We start from the raw sequence: 27,910 nt of genomic DNA on the forward strand, positions 1-27,910 counted from the left end.
CCCCCTCCAGCATATTGATGAGATAGGCCTGCAGACCGGATTAAATTGTGACACATTAGAACACAACAGTGTGTCATAACTAAAAATCTTGTTTCCATGGCGAAAATGTTGACGCCTTAGGCATTTCTTGTAAAATGTTATTAGTGTCACAAAAGGAACAAAGCTATTTGCAGCTCAAAAAACTTTTCTGTATCTTTAATAAGATGCCAATCCCAACAGATGCAAGCTATCTGTGAAGACATTTCAGATGACTGTATCATAGCAATATCAGGGTCTACTAAAGGCTACATTATAATTTGAGTATAATTTTCTACTGATACAATAAAAACCTTTAGCAGTAATCTGGCCTCCAGTGCTTCTTGACTCTGGCCAAGGTAAACTCGTCACTCCAATCTGTTCTCACTCTGCTGCCTGGAGTTGAAAAGTTCACAGCCATAAAGATCTGCTCTGCTTGTTCTTTAGAGCCAGATAAAGTACAGGCAGTGTTGTGTGATTCGCTGCCGCTGCGGATTCTGTCCCCTGCCGGTGAGATGAGATGAGGTGAGAAGCTCTATAACCACGAATGTAGATGAGACCAGCTCTTTTGCACAGCGGTTAAGATGCTCGCTTGCGGCGTGTGGGGTCACCGGTTCACACCCAGCCTCCATCTTGGTTACGCTAATTAAGGACTGGAGAGCCATCTGCGCTCATTTGTTAAGGTGCATCCTGGGATTGTGTTTGTCCCAGTCCTTACAGGTGCTTTCAGTAGAGCCTATGTCATAATGATCTACTCAAAGGCGCTCAGTAATCACTGGTTACCTTGGTGTCCATCAGGTGCTGTTGTTTAAAAGGTGTGGTGTCCTGATACAGGATAAAAAATAATAATCTAGCTTTAATGTGTAGTGTTAGTTTCATGAGGCACACAGAATACTCATCAAGGCTTAACTCAACCTGAAATGGCGGTGTAAAGTCGGCTGAATATTTAAAACATGGTAGGATTAGACATCATCCTTCTCTTCACCAAGGGTATTAATAACACTTTAAAAGGCAGTTCTCAAGATATAACTAAAAAGTGTTACTGGACCTACATACATGGGGATTATGTATTTTTAAATTAAGCGTGCCAATAAACAAATTGACCAATTAAAACATTTTTTGAAGTGCAGTAGAGGGAGGCAATAAAGTTTGCTGTGCTGTACTACAGCCCCCTAGTGGGCATTAGTCACTGTTCGCTTGGAGAGAAACAGACCAGGCTGCTGAAGATACTGAACCTGGAAAGGAGAGATGCTTAGGGGGGCCGCTATGAAAGACTGCTGCTTGTTTAGCATGCTTGATTTTCTACAGATATCATTTGAATCAGTATAGTACAGTATGTTAGTGGCTGTCATTCAAACCGCACCGTCCCACAATCATACTGAGGTCTTGAGGCTGGGACCATGGGAGTAAGGCTGATACATGAAGTTGAGCTACTACTAAAGTTTAAATATCCTAAAGCTACACAGTGGTAAAAGAAGCGATGAATACAGACATTTTATGACTCCCAATACCTAACAAAAGCTTGTGTTGTTGGGTGTGTTGCAACATCGCTGTGTCTAATGAACTCTAGACAGGTTCTACGCTGATCCTGGAGTGTTGCAAGCATTCTAGAACTCGTGCATTCTGACAGCACTGGGAGTAAATATGCAGAACTGTCCTTCCCACAAACCCCTGCCATGCCCAGACAGTGACTAACCCCTGTTGGTTAAAAGGCAGGTCATTGCAAACAAATGTACACAGAACTGCGGTGTTACAGTGTTCGCCAAGGAATTCATTTTTAGTTTCAGTTTCATTTATTTAGTGCCACCAGGAGGTCATCTTTTATTTATTTATTCATTTACCCCTTTGAAAAATTAAAAAACAGGGAGATGCAGCTTTTACAGGAATGGGACAAACCACTAGAAACATTGAATCAATGACATGTATTCTGGAATATACAAAGCTGCTTTAAACCAGTTTCTGTCACAGTGTGCAAAGCAGATGAGGTACTTTGATAGAGGGTTGAATGGTGACTCCCTGGAGAACAGCTTGTCACACATGAATCATTCTCAGGTCACCATAACCTGTTAAACTGGCCTGTGCCGTCAAACATGCTAGTATGCTGTGTTGTTCCTCCTCCAAAGGGGACTGGGGTCAATCCACCTGATTCCTCGCTTTATTTTCAAAGAATTGGTTTTCTTACCTTATAGTCAATGAAAAAGCAAGCTCTTCCATGGAAGTGAGATGGCACAGTGGGCTAATTCACTAATATGTTGTGATGTTCCTCTTTGGGAGGCTGGATTCCAATCCAGCTGATCCCTTCCTTATTTTCAAAGAATTGGTTTTCTTACCTTATAGTCAATGAAAAAGCAAGCTCTTCCCTGGAAGTGAGATGGCACATTGGGCTATTTCACCTATATGTTGTGATGTTCCTCCTTAAATGACTGTGTTCAACTCCAGCAGATTTGAACACCAAAAAAGTTTTATTTTAGCAGCTTAATTGCTGTATCAAGGCACACCAACCCCAGCCAAATGAGAAAGTAGAGTAAATAATTGCTATCGGAATTGTATTTTACAGTGGTATAAATAAATATGGATTGTGTCTCTCCAATCACAAAAGTTTAGACTGTGAATGTTACTTGTGGCAGCCAATTTACTACATACATACACTTCTAATTGGACAGCAGAAAACTTTACTATTATTACTGAGTCATTTAGCAGACGCTTTTATCCAAAGCGACTTACAGAGACTAGGGGGTGAACTATGCATCAACAACTGCTGCAGAGTAAGTTCCAATAGGAGCTCGGTTTTACATCTCATCCACATCTGTTGGTTCTGATTAAGGTGAAACAACTTCTATAGTAAATATTTCATTCTTGGCGTCACTTGTAGGCAAAATTCCAATCTTCTAGATCCTTGTCCTATCCTGTTACTAAAAATAGAGTACATTCAGTGTTTTTTGGATAGTTATTATTTATTTATTTAGCAGATACTTTTATCCAAGGCAACTTACAGAGACTAGGGTGTGTGAACTATGCATCAGCTGCAGAGTCACTTACAACAACGTCTCACCCGAAAGACAGAACACATGGAGGTTAAATGGCTTGCTCAGGGTCACACACACAGCGAGTCAGTGGCTGAGTTAGGATTGAACCAGGAACCTCCTGGTAACAAACCCATTTCTTTAACCACTGGATCACCAAGCCTCCTGTACTATGTATGTACACTTATAATCAGACAAGAGAAAACATTACTACATATACTTCATATAGGACAACAATTACATGTTAACTAGATATGGAAAATATTTTCCCCTGTCCAAATTGTAGCTTTTTGAAAAGGCTTGTTTATTCTCAGACAATGTTTCGAAACTCTCTTAAAATGAAAAAAAAAACAGAAAATAGGTCCCTCTTTTTATAAAATCTAGCAACTATTTTAACATAGGAGTGTAGATGCGCGTCTATTACTGTATTATTATCATCATTATTATTCTGTTTCGCCGATACTCTATGTTTCATTCAAAATGCAAGCCCAAACCTGTTATTTTCCATTTAGAAATTAACTATGACATTATTGCAAAACAAACCACTCATTCTGAGTGTAAAGTGCCTATTACTGAGATGCAGTAATCGTTGTTTCACAGTCTTATTGTCTGTCTAGGTGTTTGCCTACCTGAAGAATTAAGCTGTGGGATTCCAGAATCTTTCAGCATTCTTCTCAGCTAGAACAAGTCTCTTCTGTGCCTGTCAATCATGGTGCTGTAAAAACTCTGAATATGGCAAACAGCGGCACCTGCTGGTTGATTCCGCAGCAAACACCAAAGCTTGCTAAATTTTTTTTTTTTTTTTTTTAAGTAAATAGTTTAAAGTGTCATTAGACTGTCACCGCTGGGAGAAAACCCTATTTTAATCCCGACTCTAATCTGTGTGATTAATATTAGGTTTCAGTTGGTGCACGCACATGTTCCAGCATGTAATATTTTGCACGAAACATCTGAGGGTGTGTGTCCTGCAAGTGTAAAAGTACAGCAACCCAATCCAGAACTTTAAACGCTCACAGACTAGTTTCAAAGACCCTGATTAGCACTAATCTTGGGCTGCTTAGTTGAGAAAGTGCCAATCATAACCCTGTTGAAATCTGCAATTATTAACTGGAACAAATACAAACTGCTTGCTTTTTATGTGGTAACACCAACCCGTGAGGATCCGCAGTTTTAAACAGCACATAACTTCATGCTAGATTAGTAGATTATATATTTCTCTTTTATGATTTTTGCAAACTTCTTGAATGTTTTTTTTTTGGGGGTTCTGTTGCTCCGATATTAAACTGTTATAATTCTTCTCTAAATCTGGCATTCAACTTGCTTTGAGCTTGGCTGGAGAACTGCACTCAAGAGCCGTTCTCGTGCCATTCAAGACATGTGACAAAAATGACCTTTCAACTCTGCCTATACATGAAGATAAAAGTTTAGTCATAATCATTTGCCTTGAATTTGCACATGGGCAACAGGTAATCAAACCAAGCCCTTAGTCTTAGAAGTTTCCTTATTTTGTAATCATCTGTTTAACTCTACAGTTCCTCAGCACAGAACACATGAAATCGCCATGTAGGAACACTTCTCCTCGTTCCTATTCTGCTGGGATCTTGTTCCAAAATGATTAGCTTTGCAATATAGCACAGACAACGTGTTAGGATTGGATTTACTTTTTTGACAGGTTTTTATTTTGAAATACAGTTTACATGACCAGGACTCGGGAAGGCAGTTCAAAAGGATCACAGACCTATATTTTCAAAAAGTACCCCCAGATATAAAAAAAGGGCCTCAGTTTCAATGCACGTTGCTGAATAATGCTGCCCTCTGCAGGTGAGATCAGGTTAATTCAGTCTTACAAAGTTAAGAACACCAGAAGTCTCAATTTTAATGATATTGTACAGTAATTAAAGATATCCCTGATTTATAGTTTTCACACCCACAAGATATTACTGAAATACTGTTTCTGAGAATAATTAACATGTTCACAGGGTTTTCAGTAAAACAGGATTAAAGCCTAATTGTTTCAATTTGATTCAATGTTTTTTCTGGGCGGTCTGACCGCTCGTGGGGTTAAAAATCAGTTAGCATTTTCCAGCACCCATTACAATATTTCAAATGGGAAATGGGAGATTTTGTGAAGAAAAAACAAGAAGCATTATCATAGTCATCTCATACTGAATGATTTGCAACTATGAAGTCAATGTTAATGTGATGTCCTTTCCGTCTGATACAAAGGCATTTCAGATAGCTGTATCACATCAACATACTTTTTAAAAATGTGATTTATATGACAGTGCCTTTTGGAAATATTAAACCATACACTGACATGAAATCAGGAGACAAGAGAAACCTGTTAACAATTCAATTTAAAACACTCAACTCAAGAAGAAATAACTTGTACATTCTAGGCTTGATCACCTGTCTCTTTTTTCTGTGCACCCCTCCCCAAACACTGTTGCTGCTTTCACACTACAAGTCTGACCTAAGCTGGCTTAGAGTGGGCTGGCTCTAAGCATTCTCATCAGTTTACACTGGCCTAGGTCTAAGATGGCTTTGACCCTGTATGCGCACACACAGCCACGCGACTCATGTGCTTTACCTCAGAGGTCACATCTCCATGGCAACCTCGCTGCACTAGAGTTCTCTGCGTTTACAAATCAGTTTACAGTTAACACAGGTCCTTATGGGCCGCTAACAAAGCATGTTCCATAATAGACAATTTATCTGATATTAAACAAAGAAATCCTGTTAGCACACAATATCTGAGGAGTAATGGCTGCTCTATCTGGAGAGGTTTCCCATGTGCTGTTATTGAAGGAAGCATGAGTGTCAGATTTGAGTGGATCATATCTGTGAAAATGGGCTCACTTAAAAAGTAGCTTCATGTTTTTAGAACTGTTTCTGCAACTACCAGCTCCACTCCCTTTGAGCCCTGATAGACCAACTACCTCTGCTGGAATTGAGAGCGAGAGAGACAATAAAAGTAACTTTAAGAAATGTTTCTTTTTTTAAATGAGCTGCATTAGTTAAATCAAGTTGGCAGCTCACCTGTTTTAGATAGAGGTTGTTAGTTTAGTTGTTAATAAACACTATTTAAAAAAACAAAGCTTGAAACAGTCCTTATAGTGTGACTAGGGCTCAATATTGCTAAAACACTAGGATTTCTAAGCCTTAATGACCTTATGGCCTTATCCAATTACAGTGCGGCTATGCGTGCTTGCTATGGCGTGCATAGTGCATCCATGCGATAGGTTCCATTTCTACAGCAGACCCTTGAGAGGGAGGTGGGAGCAGAACACTACAGCTGTGATTCCCCAGTAATCAGTGATCCAGCACAGTCCTGCTCAGCACCCTTTTGCAAAGTTAGCATTGCATTCTCCAAGGGACAGTATAAACCTGCTGGGCTCAGAAAGGAAAGTTCTGTTCGGTGGCATTGGGCAGACAGAGGATTCCCAAAGGCCAGGTCTGTTTAACACCCGAGCCCTGCCTACAGAAGAAGCCTACAGAAGAAGTTCTGATCCCCTGGTTGGTCCTCCAGCTGTGCCTCACCGTCCAGTGGAAGAAAGTGCTTTCTGAAATGGGACTACGTAAATTGTCTCGTTGCAAAAAAAAGGTCACTGCTTGAAAAAAAACAACTTTTCAACGTAAAGGGATCTGCATGGAGTTAGGTCTGGCGAGTCGGTCATTAGGTTTTACGGTGTGTGTTTTCTGTTTCTTTGCTCCGTTGTTTTTCCTCGTTTCTGGTCCAGGGGGAGGCTGAGCTCTGCCCGGGGGACTGGGAGGTGCTGAGTGAGGGTCTCCTGAGGCACAGGCGGTATGGCTAGTCGCGGGTTCAGGCACCGGCTTGAGGTCCCTCGGCGTGCACTGGCCCGTCATGAACAGCGAGCGCGTAGCGGTCTCGAGAAGGTGTTTAGTGCCCTGCGCACACTGGAGAGGGAGGGGTACGGGGGGAGAGAACAGGATTCAAGAACAGACAGAGAGAACATTCTTAAAGCACTAAGTTAGTTCAAGCATGTTTGCAACCTGCCATGCATAAAGTCCTATATAATAACTGTGATCGCGAGTGATCAGTTTCACAGAATATAAGCTGCCTATTAGCGTCAGGGTGCGCCAGTCAAAAGGAGCCCCCATCCTTTAGTTTGTTTTGTTCTCTATTCAATAGGAACCTCTTAGACTGCAATATTAAGCTCTGGTTTACAATGAAATCAATATCATTACTGATCAGGCAATAATTAGGTGAATACTGAAGTTTAAAAATAGGTTCAATTAACATTTACATCATGGACTTTATGCCAGGCAGAATCAATTTTCAGGTATTAATTTCCCAATTCCCAATTCCTTTTACAAGGAATAAAGGAATCAATACTTTATATATATATACATATATATATATATATATATATATATATATATATATATATATATATATATATATATATAACAGAAGCGCTTTTATTTTGAAAAAAAACATGCTGTTAGTGACCTTTGCAATGATGTGCAGCCAGACTTTTTAGTCTAAAAGGCTGTCCTTGTTTTACGTCACAGAAAAGACTTTAAAGTCGCTACTACCTTGCAAAATTGCTGTCCATTCGCCCCAAATCAACAATTCTAATTTTTTTTTATTAATTAAAAGTGAAATAAAATAAAATAATATAAACATTTAAAAAATAAAAGCAGGCTTTTTCTTAATGTTGTAATGGGCTGGGGCTACATGTATATCATATTCTTAGTGAAGGAGACAATAGAGTCATGCCCCATTAAGCCATGCACATGTCATACAATTAATAGCAAGAACATTGTAAAATATACATATGCGTTTGAAGGAAACGCCTTTTCTTTAATTGCTTTGTGGGGTTTTCATTGACTTTAATAGTAAGTAGCTTCAATGTGTTTTCCTTTCTCCTTTATTTAATGCTGTTGGGGATTCTTAATGCACACAGACTCACATGCGTTTTTTTTAAATGTATTTTTGTTAATTGAGCTGCTCTTCAGTTCCAGTTTCCTGACTAGATCAGCCAGTGTCTTTATTGTAGTAAGTGACAGCGCCACCTAGTGATCTGCCACTTTGGATCAACAGGTGAACAGGTGAACTCCAATGCGAATGTAGGTGTCGCAGTTTCCTATATAAAACATTATGGTGAGCTTAGAGGATTTGTTTTTTTAATTGTATTTTTTTCCCTCAAAGCTACTAATGAAATAAATGTACCGCTTGCTCTTTCCAGCTATTTCAACGAGGCACTTCTGCAATGTTCTTCAAGAGCCATTAACACCGATTGCTTACTGAGGAGCCGAGTTGGGTCAGAAAGTTTTACAAGAACTCTGACTCCCAGAATCCTCTTGCTGCTGCTTTTCCCAGTGGCGCGTGATTCAGTGTTCCTCCATGTGACTGCAGGGAGGCAGCAGAACTCAAACATCTGGAAGGAGCGATTAGTAATGGTGATGCTTATGAAGTACGAATAAATGCTATGAAAATACAGCCCAGTAGGTTCTTACAGGGCCATGAGATGAATGCATGTCACCTTTGCAGGGATATGGTATAAGAAGTCATTATATATCCCTTTTGATAATCAGTGCAGTTCTCCAAACAGCCATGTGAACCGCAGCTAGCTTTGTGGCACAGAACGTAACGCACATAAGATACGCTGCTGAGTACATAGAGCTCAGAATCAACTTTCAATACGGAGGAAAATAATTAAACGTGAGCGAGAGAAACAGCAGGAAACAAGCAACACAGTCACTTAAAAACCAGAAAACACATTCACTAACCTAGGGGTCAATCTGATCAACAAATACACCGCTAAGAGAATTCACCAGTGCTTTAAATGCACACGATCCAGGCGCGGTATACAGGTTAATGAAACCGACCCCTGTTAGAGTCTTCACAAAGACAGCAATGCTGACAGAAAGACTGATGGGCAACCTACTGTACAATGTATGCAAGCTGATGGATATGGATGTGTTAAAGGGTAAGTAGCCAGAGGCGGCGTCAATTCCTGTTTCTCCATTTCAATTCCATTATCAATTTCCTTTTTTAAATCAATTCCAATGCCTTCAGAGTAATAACTATTGTGATTGTTCAGCTGTTTTCCTTTGAAGCCAGTTTAATTGACTAACTATAACAGTGACTTCAATTTCAGTAATCTGTTGCCACAGTGAGAAGCTACTTTTAACAAAATACTGCCAATTGCAATCTTGGGTCAGTGATGTGTTGGAATTGATTAGAAGGGAATGAGAATTGATAATGGAATTGGAATTGAAAAACAGGAATTGACCCAACCCTGGAAGTAGCTACAAATACTATATAATTTACATTTCCCTTTTGTTTAATGGTGTTTGCAATCACCCCAGAGTGGGTTCTGTTGCTCCTGTATTTTTACTCATGTTGAGCTTCCTTTTTTTATAAATGCACTTACGAAATCACCAGACAAGCTTAAAGTCAGGTAGCAGGCTTGCTTATGAGAACTGGAACGATTTGTTTTACAAAAAGGATTCCGATCCACTGTTTATGAAAGCATCATTTATAAAACGTTAATATCAGAATTATTTGTTAACATTTTCCAGCTCTATAGAGTTTAACCCTGAAATTAAAACGCCTAAATACTACCAATGTTGCCATATCCATCTTGCTATATTTTAAAATGCAAAGCTACTGTAGTTAGCCTGCTGTTTAGCTTCAAAATGAAAGAACACAAGAGCCACAGACACTAATGATGATGATGGTTAGGATAATGTAGTGAAACGGTGCTCTTACCAGCTACCCTTTGACAGTTATACCAGTTAATCCAATAATGTCTACTATCCCCCATCATGCTGTGCAAGAAACAGCGAAATCCTGACAGCTCTCCTCCTAGGAAACACCACAAAACCCAGGCATTACCATCTCATTGCAGACAAGGATCCCACATGGAATTAGAGAGTTAATAATAACCTTTTAAACATTTCCTCATTAGCGGAACACCTTTCTCGCAGATCCCATTTTCCCTTTTCCAGCCTTTTGTTTTCACTTTGACTTTGGTAAATCCATTATCCTGTCTCCAGACTGTAGGTTCACCTCCTGGCAAAGTGAAAATAAAGGCTGGGTAACAAAATTAGACTTGCGATAAAGTTATATATCTTAGTTTTTCATTTTAAATTCTCCACAGTCTCTATGGAGGCTGTGTGGTCCAGTGGTTAAAGAAACTGCCTTGTAACCAGAAGGTCCCGGGTTCCAATCCCAGCACAGCTACTGACTGTGTGACCCTCAGCAAGTCATGTTGTTGTAAGTGACTCTACAGCTGATGCATAGTTCACCCACCCTAGTCTCTGTAAGTCATCTTGGATAAAGCATTTTTAGTAACAGGATAGGACAAGAATCTAGAAGATTGGAATTTTGCCTACAAGTGACGGCCAAGAATGAAATATTTACTATAGAAATTGTTTCACCTTAATCAGAACCAAGAGGGTTATTTTTTGCAGAAATAAACTTGTCTATTGTCACATTCTTGTATGAAATCCAATGTAAACCCAACTGTGCAATGCTTCTCATTTTAAGGTTGTTTTTCCTTCTTTGCATATAATGCGAGCACCATCTTAAAATGGCAGTGTTCATTATGTTGTTTAGCATTATGAGAGGTGATAAATAAGATGTTATTGTCCTAAAGTTCCTGTGGCAGAAGCCCTGCTGCTGTACATAGTGTGTGAGAATGTAAGGTTGGCAGGGATGGAGTTAAATCTATCCCTGCCAGCAATCACAGGTATGTTTTTTTGTTGTAATGTTAAAACTTGGTGGTGAAGGCTAATGCCCAGCCTACAAGTGTGTTATTCTTTTGTTTGAACCTTTATTTTGGCACAAAAGCGCTTTAAAACTGCAGCTTTGTGTCTCTGGGTCTATTTCCTGCCGGTAGGCAGCCTGGGCCAAGACGCTACCCTGTCACACTTCCATGGTAAATATTTCATTTCTGGCCATCACTTGTAGGCAAAATTACTATCACAGAGACCCTCGTCCTTTAAACTCACATGAGGAACTGTTTTCAGCTTGTCCCGTGCTTTGCCCTAGTTGTGGGAATTAGGAGTTGTGTATTCAAGTTGCTTGCAAAGGCTAACTGGAGAACACCCCCCCACTTGGATATGGGAAAGAGGTGTAATCTGTGCCTAGCCACCACTAACATGGAATTACCAGCCTTAAACATCACAGTTGGAGCAGAGAAACACATCCTACTGGTAGAATTGAACACTCTGGCTCCACATTAGCACCTCAGCGAGTCTCCATGCAGCCTCGGAGCGGGATCTCTGGTTTGACAGTTACAGTTTACAGTTTCTTTTAGCTGGCCTTTCAGAGTTGCTTGCATACTCCTTTAGCAGCTTACATTGTCACTCATGTGGAGGAGAATGCAGCAGTTCATACAGCAACACAAATACAATTAAAAAATAATCATTTTAAATGTGTGGCTGCTGGATTCACAGACCTCGATCAGCACTAATCTTGGACTACTTAATATTTTTACATTTGGTAAACCTTATCCAAGATTAGTGATATACTGGTCTGTAAAACCATCCATAAAATTAAATAAACTAGTTTGGTAGACAAGTAATTAACTATTAACATTGACACTAATTTGTATCAAAATGGTTACCAAAGGAATGCAAAGCAACTCGGTATACCAGTATACATTTCACTCAAACCTACATATAAACACTGGCTTGTGTCAAACCCCTGAAAAACTGAGTTGATGAAATCCACATTGATGTAAAATTCTCCAATAAATTCCATCTGTGACTTATGCGAGGGAGGTACACTGTAGGCTGATGAAATCAACCGCTTTGTCAGCAGGCACATGAGTCACACGGTAAGACAGGGTTACTTATGCAGCGGGTCCATCGATTGTGCAGTATGTACTGCTCAAGCAAACACACACATTCAGTTCTTTAAGGGGAGATGCGAATCACGACAAGGTAACAGCACTGCCAACGTCAGTCACCTGCTGTCTGACTCACAGGGGCAAGGCGCAGACCACTACTAGGGAAAGACTCCGGGCAGACACCAGACTGAAGATTTTTCAAACCTCGCCTTTCCCAGCATGTCGGCTCATGCGAAAGCTCTTTTTGGTCAGCAGCAATTTGGGAAAGGGGAAAATGTTCTTTAAGACACAACTCTGCTTCTTCAATTAACCCATCAGTCCAGACTTCTGCGGACCTTTGTTTAAAACCTGCATTTGTTTTCCAACACCCAGTTAACACTATTATTAAATAATAATGTATGCATTATTATTATTATTATTATTATTATTTATTTCTTAGCAGACGCCCTTATCCAGGGCGACTTACAATCGTAAGCAAAAACATTTCAAGCGTTACAATACAAGTAATACAATAAGAGCAAGTATGCATGATTACTATTATTATTATTAGTATCATTACTATAATATAGATACACTGTTTTAAGACTGGGTGAAAGGTAACGGCACTGTCAGATGTTTTAACTTTACCATGAATTCAAGATATTACATGTGCATGTCTGTGTGCGGCTGTACTCAATTTAATATAGACTATCTGGGGTGCACGTACAGTGTATATACAAACACAGCACTATATGTGCATTTAACTTAACAGAAGTCACAAAATGCAAACAAATAATAAAAGATCCTCAAGTTTAAAAATATTTTTTTTATTTTTATATGAAATCTATAAATATACTCTACAAATAACAAATGAACAAAAATATACTTGTCATTTAAAAAAAAAAAAACAGCACACTAACTGAAACATGGCAAATAGAAATAAAAAAGAATTATAAATGTGTTTATTAAAAGCTGCAGTGTTTTACAGCGGGTGTAAACTCCCCAGTTATTGCAAGTTGCTTCTTTTGTAATTAAGGAGTCTTTGTGTCACCCTGTACCTTGTACGCTGTGAAAGTCTTGAGGTTTGATTTGACTGCACTATACCCAGCCCGAGTGAGCCTGATTTTAGAGCATTTTACAGCCCTGTGGAACCACCCTGGACTGCATATCCACCGATCCCTGGTTATGCAACCCAGATGGCTCTCCTGATGCTGTAATAAGCTCTAAATAATCCTGGTGTCTCATCCTGGCGAGTATGGTGTAAAAGCATATACCACACTATATGTGGACTGGAATTTCTTTTATGAGAAATAATACTTCTGGAGAAACCAGCTGAAAACACCTGTCTCCAGCCACCCCACTGGAAGCAAGTCCTAAGAATGCATTTGAAGGCACTGTGGGGTTTAACCCTTTCAGTCCTGCCTTGCCTTAGTGCGGTATGTTAACTTGTGCCATCAGAAACCAGGTTACAGCCTGACAGGACTGGAGAGTGGGGAGTCAGGTGTAAAATACACAACAGCTTTGCATGAAGGAGAGATACTGTTCTTAAAGCTTCCCACTAACACTGCATGTAAACAGGGAAGCCAGCAGGATATTACAGTACATATAGTGTGAAAATGCAGTTTGAAGTCATCCGCATGTCTTTAACAGCTTTGGGTGTTTGTCCTTTTCCAAAATATCTAAAAGAGAGACATGTTCATTGAAAGATAAGTGTGAACATACTGTGCGATTGCACCCCCACTGAAGATTTCCTTGCATAATATACAGGGAGATTCACGATTTGAATTGTTTTTCTACTTAAAGGCTGGCATTATTGCACAACCCTTATGATAAAGAGGTGTGTCACATATATCATACTTCACGTACCCTCCAGTTTTCATGATATCCAAATTCTGAAATCACCATGTATATTGCACAATCTAGGTTTGTATTAGTCCACCTTTCGAATATTTCAGGAGGTTTCACTTTCATTTTGATTTTGCGACGCCTGCCAGTACATTGAAACACGTTTCAAACCTAAACCTGCAATAAATTAATTATTTGTTATTGTAATTAAGAGAAATCAGACAAAACATAAGAAATCAGAAATTTGCACTTATCCTTATCTTTCACTGAATTTAACAGCTCCAATAATTCAATTTTCTTTCTAAATGGCTCTTTAAAGCTAAATTTGCTTGCATGGGTAGGTAACACTGACACAAAGCAGTCCTGTCTTTGTTTCTGACTTCTCATAAAAGCGAAGGTGGTTGTTCACGTACCACTTCCCCACCAATACTTTAATGTAAACATGGAACAGAAGGCCCACTCCCTGAAGCTCATACATCTGCTTACAAAGAAAATGAATATACAATTGAAATGACTACTTTGAAATCTCTTAAACAAAAGAACACCGCTCTCCAATATAGCCCCAATCCCTGTGTTCCTCTGCTACCCAAGGCAATGTTAAAAAGATAGAGCCAGACTCCCTTTGCTCAAGACAAGGCACCAGTTTAACAAAGAATGCTTCAGGTGAAAAGAGGTTGGTCATCTAGCTGGTGTCTCCAGTTCTGCTACAAACACAAAAGTGTTAAGGGAAAACTGTGGTATGCTGGCAAGGTTATATTGAACCAACATAACAAAGTCAGAGTTTGTGTGATCAACAAAACCTGTGGCTCTCTCTCTCACACAAACCTCCCAGTAACAGGACTGCTGTTGGAGGCCCATCTTCCTTTCACAGTTAAAACTTCTCTATTTCTGTTTGTTCCTCATAGTCCAAACATCTTGTTTCAAGGTGTTACAAGAACTGTAAAATAGTTCATTGTTTTTGTTTCACTTCTAGAGGAAAAAAAAACACATTGAGCTATTTCAAATCACCACTTTTTCGAAATGATGACCTAGGTGCACTGCATGTAAACTGTGACATGCAGAAGGACAGGTTCCTCCGTATTTCCCCAGATTCAGATACGATCACTAACTTGTGCTAAAGAATGTCATGACCAAGTGTCACCCCGAGTGGTTCTCTAAATACATGTAAAAGTCTAGCATGACATCACTCAATACCTGAACGCTCGCAGGCAGACGGACTACACTGGTGCTGCACTACAAAGGCTGTTCATTGAATGTCATTTGTAACGCCCCAATAGTTCCAAAGTCACATGGCGGCAAGCAGACAATGTGGTTCACAAAGGCAAATCTATTGCAGAACATACATCTGGTAAAAGACATGAAGGAACTGTCAGCGTAAAAAGGAACAATATTGTGGGACATTACATGCAAGTGACTTTTTTTAGCATTGCGGTTTTGTAACATTAACTGTTTGTTCGTGGTTCAAATTTTGCACATGCAAAATGCATTGTAAATCTGTCAAAGTTCAAACTGAACACATCCCAAACATAAAAGCAGACAAATGACAAGCAACTGCCATGGTGTCCTATTCACGATGCACTTCCCCATTGCTGTAGAAGGAATAGCATGGTGTTAATGTTACACTGAAGGTACATGCAGACGCTAGGAAATTAACCTCTACCTCTTCAAACACTGAGCTAAATGCATTGAGAATCTGCCCCTCAATTTAACTCCTTAAAGACGGCTGAAATCACACACACACACACACACAGTAGGACCAGGATTTGTTTCACTTAAGCTGTTAATTACAGTCAGAGATGTAAAACGTAGTGTATTGTAAACTTTAAAATATTGCACATGGATTGTTTGTGTGTGTGATCCCAGATGTGAAGGGGTTATTTAACTACTGCAGATTTCAACATAATTATCAATGTTTGAAAAATATGTGACAAAGCTACAGCTACAGAGAGAAATCCCTGACTTATGAAAACTTTTGTATACTATGATTGAATCAAGCTCAAATCAAAGGGTTTCTAATTCATGAAAAGAAGCTTAAACTCTGTATCATTGACAGGACATTGACAGGAGTTATTGATCATCGATTTATAGTAACTGTAAATTCACTGTCACTGTCAGCTAGCTTCCTTATCCCATACTCTTTGCAAAGAAGCTGCCCAACACAGAGCAGTCACAGAACTGGAAAGCCGGCAGTCCAAGGGAAGATTTGTAATACATCTTTCAGTAGAATAGAAAAATAATTACCATATTAGCTGCCATAATAAAAGGCAGCACAAGCAATCAGTCTTTAGAGGTCATACTGGTTATAAAAAAAACATTTCAACTGCAATAACATACATTTATAAAAATTGTATACAAAAGATTCATGGACTTTCCTCAGATCTCAAAGTATCACAATTTTGTACAGTACGTAGAATCAGATCTTCAATTACACGTTTTTTCAGGACAAAGGTGAAACCCTGTTTGTCACCCCTTACATTAAAAAGGTGCACTTCCGTTTGAGCATATAAAAAGGTCTCAAATTCAAGACTACTTTTCAGACGTCATCTAAAAGCCCAATTTGTTACTGTGCACTCAAATTAACCTGGTGCAATACTAATCACTGGCGCAAGTCAGGTAGGTAGGGTAGAGTAGCAGGAACTAGCTGGCCTCTAACTGCACTTACAACATGGGTCTATTCTAGGATTGTTAACCTCAAGGCTTCTGGCTGTGGAGCTGTTTGCAACAGTAATTCAATTGCTTAACTCAAAAGATTAAGTTTTGAAAGTGTACCTTTGCGTCACAGGGATAACTGGAAAATGTTGGAATGCGAAATTAACATGCAACAGCATTACGATACAGGGCATTGAACTCGAAATCCCAAAAGGCTTGAAAATCTCCAGCAACTGACCAGGGATAATTCAGCATACTGTTTTTCAATAGTTCTTCATTGTCATCACTGTGTGCTGTCTATGACTCCAGGTATAGAAGACATCTGGATAGTATTGAAATAGGATAGTGCACCTTTTAAAACACGACAGGGCTATTGACATTTTCACAAATGCAGAGCCCTTCCTCTCTTTTCCCCTGAAAAGGGAATGCAAAGGACAGAGCTGAAACAGGCAGGTAGGAAGCGAGGGCCAGGCAGAGACAAGCACTACCCTATCTCACATGACCACTAGGGTGCGCCTCCTACCATGCTGGTGTCATTTTTTCCCACGATGGAGGCAGGATGAGGATGAGGAGGAGAGACACAGTCCACCTCGACAAAACCTCTTCTGTCGATTAAACTGCAAGGAAGAAAAATCTATACTTTATTTACAGTCAAATTCGTTATAACCACTCAAGGTACCAAGGTTGGGATCAATTCCCAATTCCTTTTAATCCATTTCAATTCCTTTTACAACTTATTGAGCAAACATATATACAACTTGTGAAGCAAGTTCAATTAGACAATGACCTGTGTGGTTGACAAATGGCACATGTGTTTGATAAGTTGTGTCTATGTTTGCTCAATAAATGTAGTAAAAGGAATTGACCCCAACCCTGCAAGGTACAAGTGGTACCTGTATAATACATCAATATCAAAGCTTATTTCAGCTGATAGGACTCTTTACTGCTGAACTGGGCAAGAATGAAGCTTGTATAGAAGGAAGCAAGCCTTTAGAGTAGACTCTGCCTATAGGAATCAATGATCTCATTACACCTGGTAATCAGACCCTGGTCATGTTACTGTACTATATAAAGTATTCTTCATATGCACTCTTTGGAAATGGCCCCACCTCTCCCAGGTTTACCCACCTTGGTGGCATGGGTCCACAGAGCACTGCACAGCAGTTTGTGAAGACACTGCTGTAGCTGTAGGGGTTACCCGATTCCTCCACGCCTCGTTTACTGGACCAGGAGCCTTTAATCTGGGATTCAACACAGACGGAAAACTACATCAGCAACAAACTAACTGCAAAATAATGAACCATTCCAAATCCTGATCTACGATTTAGGCTACATTTCCGCTATAGTAAGACTGTATAGGAATTGTGTGAAGCCTTTTTATACTGCCATAACCCTGTAGCTTCACTCGCTGCATAGCAGGTAGAAGGAACCCACCCAAAGTCCATGTGCAGCAAAGGGAGTTTAGTTTAGTTAGAGTAACAATTAGGCTGCAGTAATTACAATTATGAATATACTAAAACTATTATATATACTTTATTCTAAATAACCAAGCAATCACAGGTACAAATACAGAAACATACTACCACAAAGTGGCTCAAAATACATGAATAATGATCAAGCAAGGACAAATCAATGTGTAATTTAACTGTAATTGATCAGTTATGTGGTATAATTACAATTCCGCAGGTGTATCAAGGTTCCATTACAATTAAATAATCATTGTCATTGCCGTTACACTGGTAATTGACCCCAGGTTTGGGTTCAAAACAACACAGTGGGATACTTACATCTTCATTTGTGGTCATGTTAGAGGCAACAAGATAAGTGTGGAACCCTGAGAGGCCAAGGATAGACCATACTGAGAAATAACACACCACCAGCTCCACAACAGTGGAAGAGGAGTCAAGGAGCCAACGTGTCATTACAACGAAGATACAGCCCAGGTCAGGGTCCATTCCAGTTCCTTTTTAAAATCAACTCCCAATTCTATTTCCTTCCAAGGCACTGGAATCGATATTTTAAAGACCTAATTATTACTGCGATTGTTCAACAGCTTTCATTTGAAGCCAATTTAATTGACTAACAGTGACTTCAATTTAAGTAATGTGTGAAGCTCATTTCAACAGAATACTGCCAATTGCAATTTTGATAAATGAGGTGTTGGAATTGATAAAAAAAAAGGGGAATTGGATTTTAAAAAGGAATTGAAAAACCATGAATTCACCCCGACCCTGGAAACAACACTGCAGTCAGAAAACAATGTAAACACTGCATCAGCACAGCTGAACTTTGAAAACAGATTACTTTCACTTACTGTCTTAGGATGAATGTTACTGGCGTCCTCTCTGCCAACACAGCAAGGATAACAAGAGCTTCCACATACACCACCAGCATACCTCAAACTTCCCTGGAGGGATACCCATCGAGCCACCCAATGCTTGACCTTAAAAGCGCAACTTGATCGGGGGTCATAAATACCTCTTAAGTGTATTCTTCTTCTCATTCAGAATCGCTTTGCATTTAATTTCCTGTTTCAGTCATACCACCCTGGTGACATTTTAAAAGTGGCCTCTCAAACATTTGTTCTCTCCAAGTACAGCTGCTACACCCGAGTGTACCCCTCAACCCGTTCCCTGCGACACTGCCTCCAGTGGATGTGAGAAACAACACATTGGTATTTCTTACATTCACTTGGTAGTGTTGCAAGGAAGCATGTTCACGGTGAAACACTGTCGCATCAAATATAGAGATTAGATGTGTTTCTATATCGAGTCCTGAGGTGCTATAAACTTCAGAGTTTTAAAGTCAACAGGATCCAATGCCTAAAACAAAATTACATACAAATGAGTATCTAAAACGAGAAGCATGCAAGTTAAGATCACTGGGATATTTCATACCAATGTGTGCTTCCACGTCCCATTCATCACAAAATAAAATGTAAAATGAACAAACATAATAAGAGACAGCAATACAATCTCATGGGCAGCTCTGTACTGTTAGAACGCTGATCATCTTGTGAAAGGATATCTCGCTGGACTGTCCTGAAGCGCTTGAATAACCCCGTTACTCTGCGAACCTAGAAACAATTTAAAAAAAAAAAAAAAAAGAAACGCTCTGATCAGTGTAAATCAGCAGCAGATCTCCAAGAGATATGGCAAAACTCAAAACTCCTCATCATCAAAACTGTATTAAATAACTGGTTCAACAATGCAATTGAAGACGACAGGAATCCACCATTGGATGGTTGTCTTTGCTTTTAAACCATAGGCTCCTTGCATGAAATTTCACAACAAAGGATCTATTTGTCTTTAAAACGCGTAGTTGTTTGTAGGCATTCTGTTGCATGTAAAGGAATGGACGCTGGCAATGGGACAGGACACAGAGAGAGGGTGCATGTTAATGCACTGGTTAACAGCAGATACTTTATTAACCATGTGCTGGCACCACAATGCACTCAGTGAAGATGTACAGTACATTACTTACGTAGCGTGAGGTGCGTTATCACACAGCCAAAGATGAATGCAGTCAGAAACGACAGCGACAGAATGAAGGTATAAAAAAATCTGTAGTTTCGTCTTCCAACACAGTTCCCAACCCATGGACAGTGATGGTCAAAGCGTTCTGTAGGGTTTTAAAAAATGAAGTAAGTTGCTTTTAAAATGCTGAAATAAAAGCAATGCAATATACAGTAATGTGCAAAAGTTTTAGGCAGGTGTGAAAAAATGCTGTAAAGTAAGAATGCTTTCAAAAATAGACATGTTAATAGTTTATATTTATCAATTATCAAAATGCAAAGTGAGTGAACAGAAGAAAAATCTACATCAAATCAATATTTGGTGTGACCACCCTTTGCCTTCAAAACAGCATCAATTCTTCTAGGTACACTTGCACACAGTTTTTGAAGGAACTCGGCAGGTAGGTTGGCCCAAACATCTTGGAGAACTAACCACAGTTCTTCTGTGGATTTAGGCAGCCTCAGTTGCTTCTCTCTCTTCATGTAATCCCAGACAGACTCAATGATGTTGAGATCAGGGCTCTGTGGGGGCCATACCATCACTTCCAGGACTCCTTGTTCTTCTTTACGCTGAAGATAGTTCTTAATGACTTTCGCTGTATCTTTCGGGTCGTTGTCATGCTGCAGAATAAATCTGGTGCCAATCAGATGCCTCCCTGATGGTATTGCATGATGGATAAGTATCTGCCTGTACTTCTCAGCATTGAGGAGACCATTAATTCTGACCAAATCCCCAACTCCATTTGCAGAAATGCAGCCCCAAACTTGCAAGGAACCTCCGCCATGCTTCACTGTTGCCTGCAGACACTCATTCGTGTACCGCTCTCCAGCCCTTCGGCGAACAAACTGCCTTCTGCTACAGCCAAATATTTCAAATTTTGACTCATCAGTCCAGAGCACCTGCTGCCATTTTTCTGCACCCCAGTTCCTGTGTTTTCGTGCATAGTTGAGTCGCTTGGCCTTGTTTCCACATCGGAGGTATGGCTTTTTGGCCGCAAGTCTTCCATGAAGGCCACTTCTGACCAGACTTCTCCGGACAGTAGATGGGTGTACCAGGGTCCCACTGTTTTCTGCCAATTCTGAGCTGATGGCACTGCTGGACACCTTCCGATTGCGAAGGGAACTAAGCATGATGTGTCTTTCATCTGCTGCAGTAAGTTTCCTTGGCCGACCACTGCGTCTACGGTCCTCAACGTTGCCCGTTTCTTTGTGCTTCTTCAAAAGAGCTTGGACAGCACATCTGGAAACCCCTGTCTGCCTTGAAATTTCTGCCTGGGAGAGACCTTGCTGATGCAGTATAACTACCTTGTGTCTTGTTGCTGTGCTCAGTCTTGCCATGGTGTATGACTTCTGACAGTAAACTGTCTTCAGCAACCTCACCTTGTTAGCTGAGTTTGGCTGTTCCTCACCCAGTTTTAATTCCTCCTACACAGCTGTTTCTGTTTCAGTTAATGATTGTGTTTCAACCTACATATTGAATTGATGATCATTAGCACCTGTTTGGTATAATTGTTTAATCATACACCTGACTATATGCCTACAAAATCCCAGACTTTGTGCAAGTGTACCTAGAAGAATTGATGCTGTTTTGAAAGCAAAGGGTGGTCACACCAAATATGGATTTGATTTAGATTTTTCTTCTGTTCACTCACTTTGCATTTAGTTAATTGATAAATATAATCTATTAACATGTCTATTTTTGAAAGCATTCTTACTTTACAGCATTTTTTCACACCTGCCTAAAACTTTTGCACAGTACTGTATATTTTTAAAAAACATATATAACAATATGAAAAGGAGCAACACCCATGCATCTTATCTCACAATTAAGTTGAAGTAAAACTTCAGCATTGATGGATGGCTTTGCAATGAATTAGCGCTTCTTCAAGATCAAACCTTATCTTATACCCCTATCCAATTTCAGATCGTTTGGGGTCCAGAGGGGCTTCAGTTAGTCCGAGCGCACACAGAGATGCACCTTACCTACACAGTTGTCACAGAGGCTGCAGTGCGAGGTTCTAGGTGGTCTGAACATTTTACAGGTGAAGCAGTATTTTAACTTCACAACTTGGTCGTTGATCATGACTTCCTTCGTTCTCGGAGGAGGACGGTAAGTAGAAGAACCTGAGCTATCTGAGAAAGAGAAATTAACTAATTAATAAAACAGACATGGATAGTGCATTTTTATTTCAGTACATTATCCACATATAATGGCCTGAATTAGGGCAATATACTACAATCAATTCAAGCCCTGCCTGGTGCCACACTGACAGCTGCTTGATGACGTATGCCGCAAAGGTTAAAGATCATGTGGAAGTCATCTCAAATTTACTACAAAACAGGGCATCTATAGCAATTACTAAGGACCGACATGCTGCCTCTTATTTTGTTTGACATGAAATGACCCGTGTAGTATGACTTACAGACAAAGTTTGATTGAATTTGGGCAAGCAGTTCTGAACACAGTCATGCTAATCAGTACTCATGCAAAAGGAGGTCAATGTGATCTGTATTTTATATGCCTCGAGATCTTGCAATTCATTACAGTAGATGATCTGTTCTCAATCAAAAAAAATGTCTGTTGTATGACTGTTGTTTTTTTCAACATGCTCAGCCTTGCATAAAGCACCAGCTGACACCTGCAATCTGCTGTTCAAGAACAGTTTAAAAAAATATATACACATTTTACTTGTAACCTGCTATGCATACAAAGTATTGTTCAGCCAGTCGTAAATGTAAATATTATTTGACTTGAAATTCACAATACTGCAGATGGTGTCATAGCATGAGCATGAGCATATATATATATATATATATATATATATATATATATATATATATGCACAGTTATTTAAAAAGCCTGCATTACTACTGGGTATCTCTGCATTATATTTAGCAGTCTATGTAAAACTGGTCCTGCCTTTTTAAAAATAGGAATGGTTACGAGCCAAGGGAGCTGGGGGCATTTTATAACACATATAGATATAAAATGTTCAGACAGATGAAACGCAGAAAAACCTTCACAGCGGTGCATTATTTACCAATGTGTTTCTCCACATCTGCCGCCTCGTCCGGTGTGGCTCTGGGCAGTATCCCAGGATCACTGAAGCTGGTCTGCAGCAAGGAGATCACTACAAAGAAGAAGAGGACCGCGCCAATCACAGGGATTGTCCTCGTCAAGTGCTCCACCAGAAACGGACAGCTGAAGAAACAGAGACAGCACAGCGTGAAGCCAGGACACAGAGATCATGCCCTGCAGCAGCAGCAGCAGCAGACATCAACAGAAACCTTTTAACCAGACATGCCGGGATCAGATCTTCTAAAAGTTCGCTATCAGTGATGGAAATAAGACTACCCATTGCATAGCAGTGATTCATTCCTAGTTTTATTAGGTGTTTAATAAAACACACCAGAGATTGTTACCTATGCACTGTGGCTGATCAAGCCCATAGTATGAAACTGCTATACATACGAGTCTTATTTCCCTCCCTGCTTAAGTTTTCTAAAAACTCAGGACATCTACACTGCTTAACAGCTGGAAACTTGTCCGAATGAGATCAGTTGGCCAGGTTTTCATGTCTCTTGGCAGATCCAGTGACCAGTATAAATGCCTTTTCTTTTTGCCTAGGTCAGTGAGCGAAAATGTTGTACAATATGGACCACCAACAATTCTTTACATGTTTATTTTAAACAAATTGCTGGGAGAAACTTGAAGATAATATGTTTACAAGCAGGATCACAAGAGGTTGCAGTGCTGCTGTTATTCCCTGACAGTACAGGTTAAACCTGAATTTAATGAGTGAAGCTGGAGCCACACCTGAGCGATCATTTGCACAACCAAATCGCTCTGCCTGCAACTGCTTTGACCACACCCGAGCAACTAGTTGCGAAAAAGTTTCCTGCATTTAGAAGTGTGTGTTTTTTATTTTTTTATTCAGGCAATTACGCTGACTCTGCTGGTGCTGTCAGTTCTTTCTGTCATTATCTTTAGTAAACGATGGCTTAACTAATTACAGATGAAGAACTGGCTGTTATAGTCATCTCATCTATAGTTATTTTAAATGCCATATTAAAAACAGAAGCGAAGCCATGCAAATGCTGGGCAAGACCTTGGTTGAGGCGTCGTCAGAAACACAGGGCTTACAGCGGACACATTTTTAAATATACCGCCTCTTTACCACAGGAAAGTAAACCAGTCAGGAGATTGTAACAACCAACTGGTTGCAGAATCGTCCACATATAAGTGATTCTGTTGCACGCAACCAAGTTGTGCAACTGATCACTCAGGTGTGGACTCGGCTTAAGCAAAATACAGTGTTATACATCCCCATGTGTTGCTACAACTGTTTAAATAACGTACTTGTAATTTTTCTTTTCATTGTTAATATCCTGACCTTTTACACTTAGAACTAAAGTCTGTTTCAAAGCTCTTTTCAAAATGTCCGCTTTAGTGTACTGGGGTTTGAGATCTGTTCTCTAAATCACTGCAGGAAGAGCGATAAAAATAAAATATAACAAGAAGTGCTCTGGCTTTTCTGTTCCGTACCACATCATGGATCGTTATTGCTGCGCTACCTGTTTGACAATGTGGGCAATAATCAGTGCACTAGAGCAGACATTTTGAAAAGAGCTTTGAAACACTTTAAAGTTCTAAGTGTAAAAAGGTGTCAGGATGTTAATGAAAAGAAAACAGGCGTGTTATTTAAACAGTTGTAGCAATACGTAGGGACGTATAACGCTATATTTTTCGGAACCCCGCTACTTACTCTTTAAGAACACCTTTTGCAACATTCCACCTGTCCTAAAAGACTAGCTGCCTTCAGAAAACAAAAAAAGCATTCAAAATGACTCATTTTAAACCCTTAACTACTAATAGCCCACAAGAGCCGTGCTGTACAATTTAAAATAAACTAAAAGCTTCAATGTTGTAATCACGGTAACAGATCCAAGGTCTACAGCACTTATTTGTATAACATAGCTGTCTTCACACAGTGGGTGTGTGACTCAGAAGAGGGTTGAGTCATCGTACTCAAGAACAGAATTCAGAGACTGCTCAATATAGCCCTGAAACAACCGACAGGATGAAGAGTCAGCAATGGGGGATTAGGATAGAAATCATCAATGCATCTTTACTTCAGACTATTACAAATGATATTGGAAGAGGAATCCCATGTCTCGACAGTCTGCCTCATTAACCATCCTTTACCTTGTTTGACTAAATAAAAGTTTCATATGAAGGAAAGTGTTCTCAATAAAACATGCCCTCATCTTTAAGTCCAACAATAGCACCAGTTTTATAACAGCAGTGATTGGCGTAACACATTTCTAATGGCAATAAGGTAAAGACAGCTGGAGCTGACCACCAAGAGCCTTGGAGAAGAAACTACCTTGCAGGTTCAGTTGGGCTTCTTGACCTTGTTGTTACAGTTAATGACTAAACACAGGAAGTTAGCAAGGGTGGAACCTTGAGACATTTCCTCTTTCTAATCCAGGGTGGTCTTGTGTAACCAAGGACCAATAAGCATGTCCCCTGAGAAACGCATGGGGCCTATCACCTGTGGGTGAACCCAGCTGATAGTAAATCTCAATAGGGTTTCTAAACAAAGATGTCACTTTGGTGCCGGGACATTATCTAAAAAATAAAATGGTAGTCTGGTAAAAGATACAATCAAAATGGAATGAAACTAACACGTTCAACAAAGCAATATTGAATCTGTGCTTTAGCTTAATCTGGAAAAGCATATGTATTTTATTTGTTGTCAGTTTTGTTTTGCTGCTATTTAGTCAGCTTTCAGGTCATCTTAATTAAGGCTACAGTCTAAAATGTTAACATTTTAAAAAGCATATATATGAAGTTTGATTTTGACTGAGCTTTCTAGGATGCTGTTGATGGGTTATTAAATCATTAACAGCTCCATGAATGCAGGGATGGAAATAGGACTCCCACTGCATAGCAGTTTGATCCAATCCTGGTTTTGAGTTTAATAAGACACACCTGAGCTTGTTACCTATCCATTGTGGCTAATCAAGCTGGTAGTAAAACCTGAAACTGATGAAACTGCTATGCAATAGGCGTCTTGCCTCCATCCCTGCAATGCCAGACTTAATTTCATTTATCAAAACCAAAAACATTCCCTTAACTAACTCTGTTGTTAAATAACACAAAACTTAAAAAAAAAAACACTTATATTTTTGCAACACTGCCAGGTGCTGCGTTGTGGTTTTGTGTAACAAAATGTAAGTTTACTTGAAACCCAAACTCAATCCTAACCCAGACCTCTGAAAGCAAAATGCCATCAGCCAAAATAAAACACTGATATTGTGATATTAGTATTGCAGTTGAACTATTGTGTAAAATGATATATACGCTATTTTAACTGGTGTAATAGTTGTTGTCTATTCACTTGGTAGCTGTGCTTGTTAAATCATAAATACGTGTTAAACGTACTGGAATTGTTAACTGTTTGCTGGAACCCTGTGCGAGTGATCCCATGACGACTCATTTGCCAACACAAGGATTTAGAAATTGAATAGGTGCGGCCCGTGTCATTTAATATTCACTCTATGTATAATTTAAACTTACTCGAAAGTGAAGAAGAGGCCACTGGTGCTGAGAATAAGGCCCAGAGTCAGCGGCAGCACGCCATTCTGTCGAGCTACGATGATTCTTCCATCGCAGTAAAAACGGTTTCTTCCCGGGAAGACTTCCCATTTCCTCCGAGGCCGCCGGGTTTTCTTCTCGGACCCGGGTTCGTGTTCGGGTGCGGCGAGCGGAGCGGGTGTTGGAAGAGCCTGCGGATCGATCTGCTGGTATTCACAATCTTTCATTGTCTTTACAGTAAACAAGTTAAGATTAAGATTGAAGCAGCGTGGGAATGACAGTGATAGTATTAAAGCGATTTATGTTTTATAGGGATGCTCCCAGAGATACAGTGGGAGGGAGAAAAGAAAAAAAAAAACCTAAATCAGTTGGCATGGGGGTGAGTTTATTGCAGCTGAAGGCATGTGCGTGGTTTAAAATCTGTACGTTGTATAGCTAGAAAAAAACAAAATCCGTCCCTGATCTAATAATACACGCCTGGGAAGAGAGAGGCTAGAATTTTCACATCTCAGTGTTAAATAAAAACACAGATTAACACCTATACGCAAACCATTGCAAAGCCCTGGAAAACAGACACAACGTACACCCCTCTGCTTTCAACAAACAGCTATAAAAATACTAAAAGCACAGGTGTTTTGTTTCTGTCGTTATTATTCAATTATGATAAACGTTTCCATTTTCATTAGAAGCTGCCTTTTGCATGTGTACTAAGCATAACTGACCAGCAGTACAGACCTGACACACGTTAAGACTAGTGACTTCAAAACGACTTAGAAGACTACTCATTGCTGTTCATATTTACAAATTCGAGGTTTCTAAAACGCTATGCTTTTGTCTTGCACTGAGCTATGGCTGGGTTTCCGAAGCCAACAACCTCTTCAAAACGCCGGTTTTGTGCAATTGTTCAGTGTGTTGTTTTCCTTCCTTAGACACATCTTTGAAAGTGCATTTGTTCACTTTTAGCGTTGTGTATTCGCCGGTTACAGGATGTATTTCTCAGGGACCGCGTCGATACTGCAGCGCCCAGTCCGCGGTGTTTCCTGACAGACCCGGCCGCTACAGATGCTCATTTCCCGGGGTATCTTTTTATCGTGCGCTGGCAGGCTCTCCTTTGTCTCCGGCGTGCCTGTTTAATGTTTGTCTTATGCTTTGTTTCCCGGTGTAATCTCACTTCGACCAACCCCTAGTTTGTTGGCTATCCGCCTGCTTCTTTCCGATAGGATGGACACCAGGCGTTTCTAGTAGTGTCTCTCTTCGCTCGGTTACTTAGATCGTGTTATTTACGACACTTCCACGTCTTTCCTTACGACTAGGCAGATCTGTTGCTAAGCGATACAGTCTCGCGGTGCTTCGTTGTAGTAAATCACTCATTGATTACACGTTTATAACTGTTAAAATTCATGTTCTATATATAATAAAAATAATAATATCATATTAACATATTTACCATACATAG

At 39.8% G+C, this 27,910-nt stretch overlaps 1 protein-coding gene across 2 annotated transcripts; it reads right to left on the minus strand.

Annotated features, from left to right (window-relative positions):
• Positions 1–4,702: 4,702 nt before the first annotated feature.
• LOC117962640 (palmitoyltransferase ZDHHC18-B-like) lies at positions 4,703–27,824 on the minus strand. 2 transcript variants are annotated; one of them, XR_009308823.1, is made up of 10 exons: positions 26,437–27,822; positions 22,895–23,055; positions 21,837–21,986; positions 19,823–19,960; positions 19,367–19,415; positions 18,127–18,229; positions 17,468–17,580; positions 16,863–16,956; positions 9,781–9,876; positions 6,837–6,956 (listed from the first exon to the last, which is right to left on the minus strand). XR_009308823.1 is itself a non-coding variant. In XM_058999538.1 (9 exons), exons 1-9 carry the CDS (start codon positions 26,679–26,681, stop codon positions 6,669–6,671), a joined length of 1,341 nt encoding a protein of 446 aa, XP_058855521.1. In that variant the 5' UTR covers positions 26,682–27,824; the 3' UTR covers positions 4,703–6,668. The 2 variants fall into 2 exon arrangements, 1 of the variants encoding a protein (XP_058855521.1); XM_058999538.1 differs by lacking the exon at positions 9,781–9,876 and having other exon boundaries at positions 4,703–6,956; positions 26,437–27,824.
• Between the last annotated feature and the right edge of the window lie 86 nt (positions 27,825–27,910).

The sequence above is a fragment of the Acipenser ruthenus genome, chromosome 25 (assembly GCF_902713425.1).
Source record: "Acipenser ruthenus chromosome 25, fAciRut3.2 maternal haplotype, whole genome shotgun sequence".
NCBI classification, from domain to species: Eukaryota; Metazoa; Chordata; class Actinopteri; order Acipenseriformes; family Acipenseridae; genus Acipenser; species Acipenser ruthenus.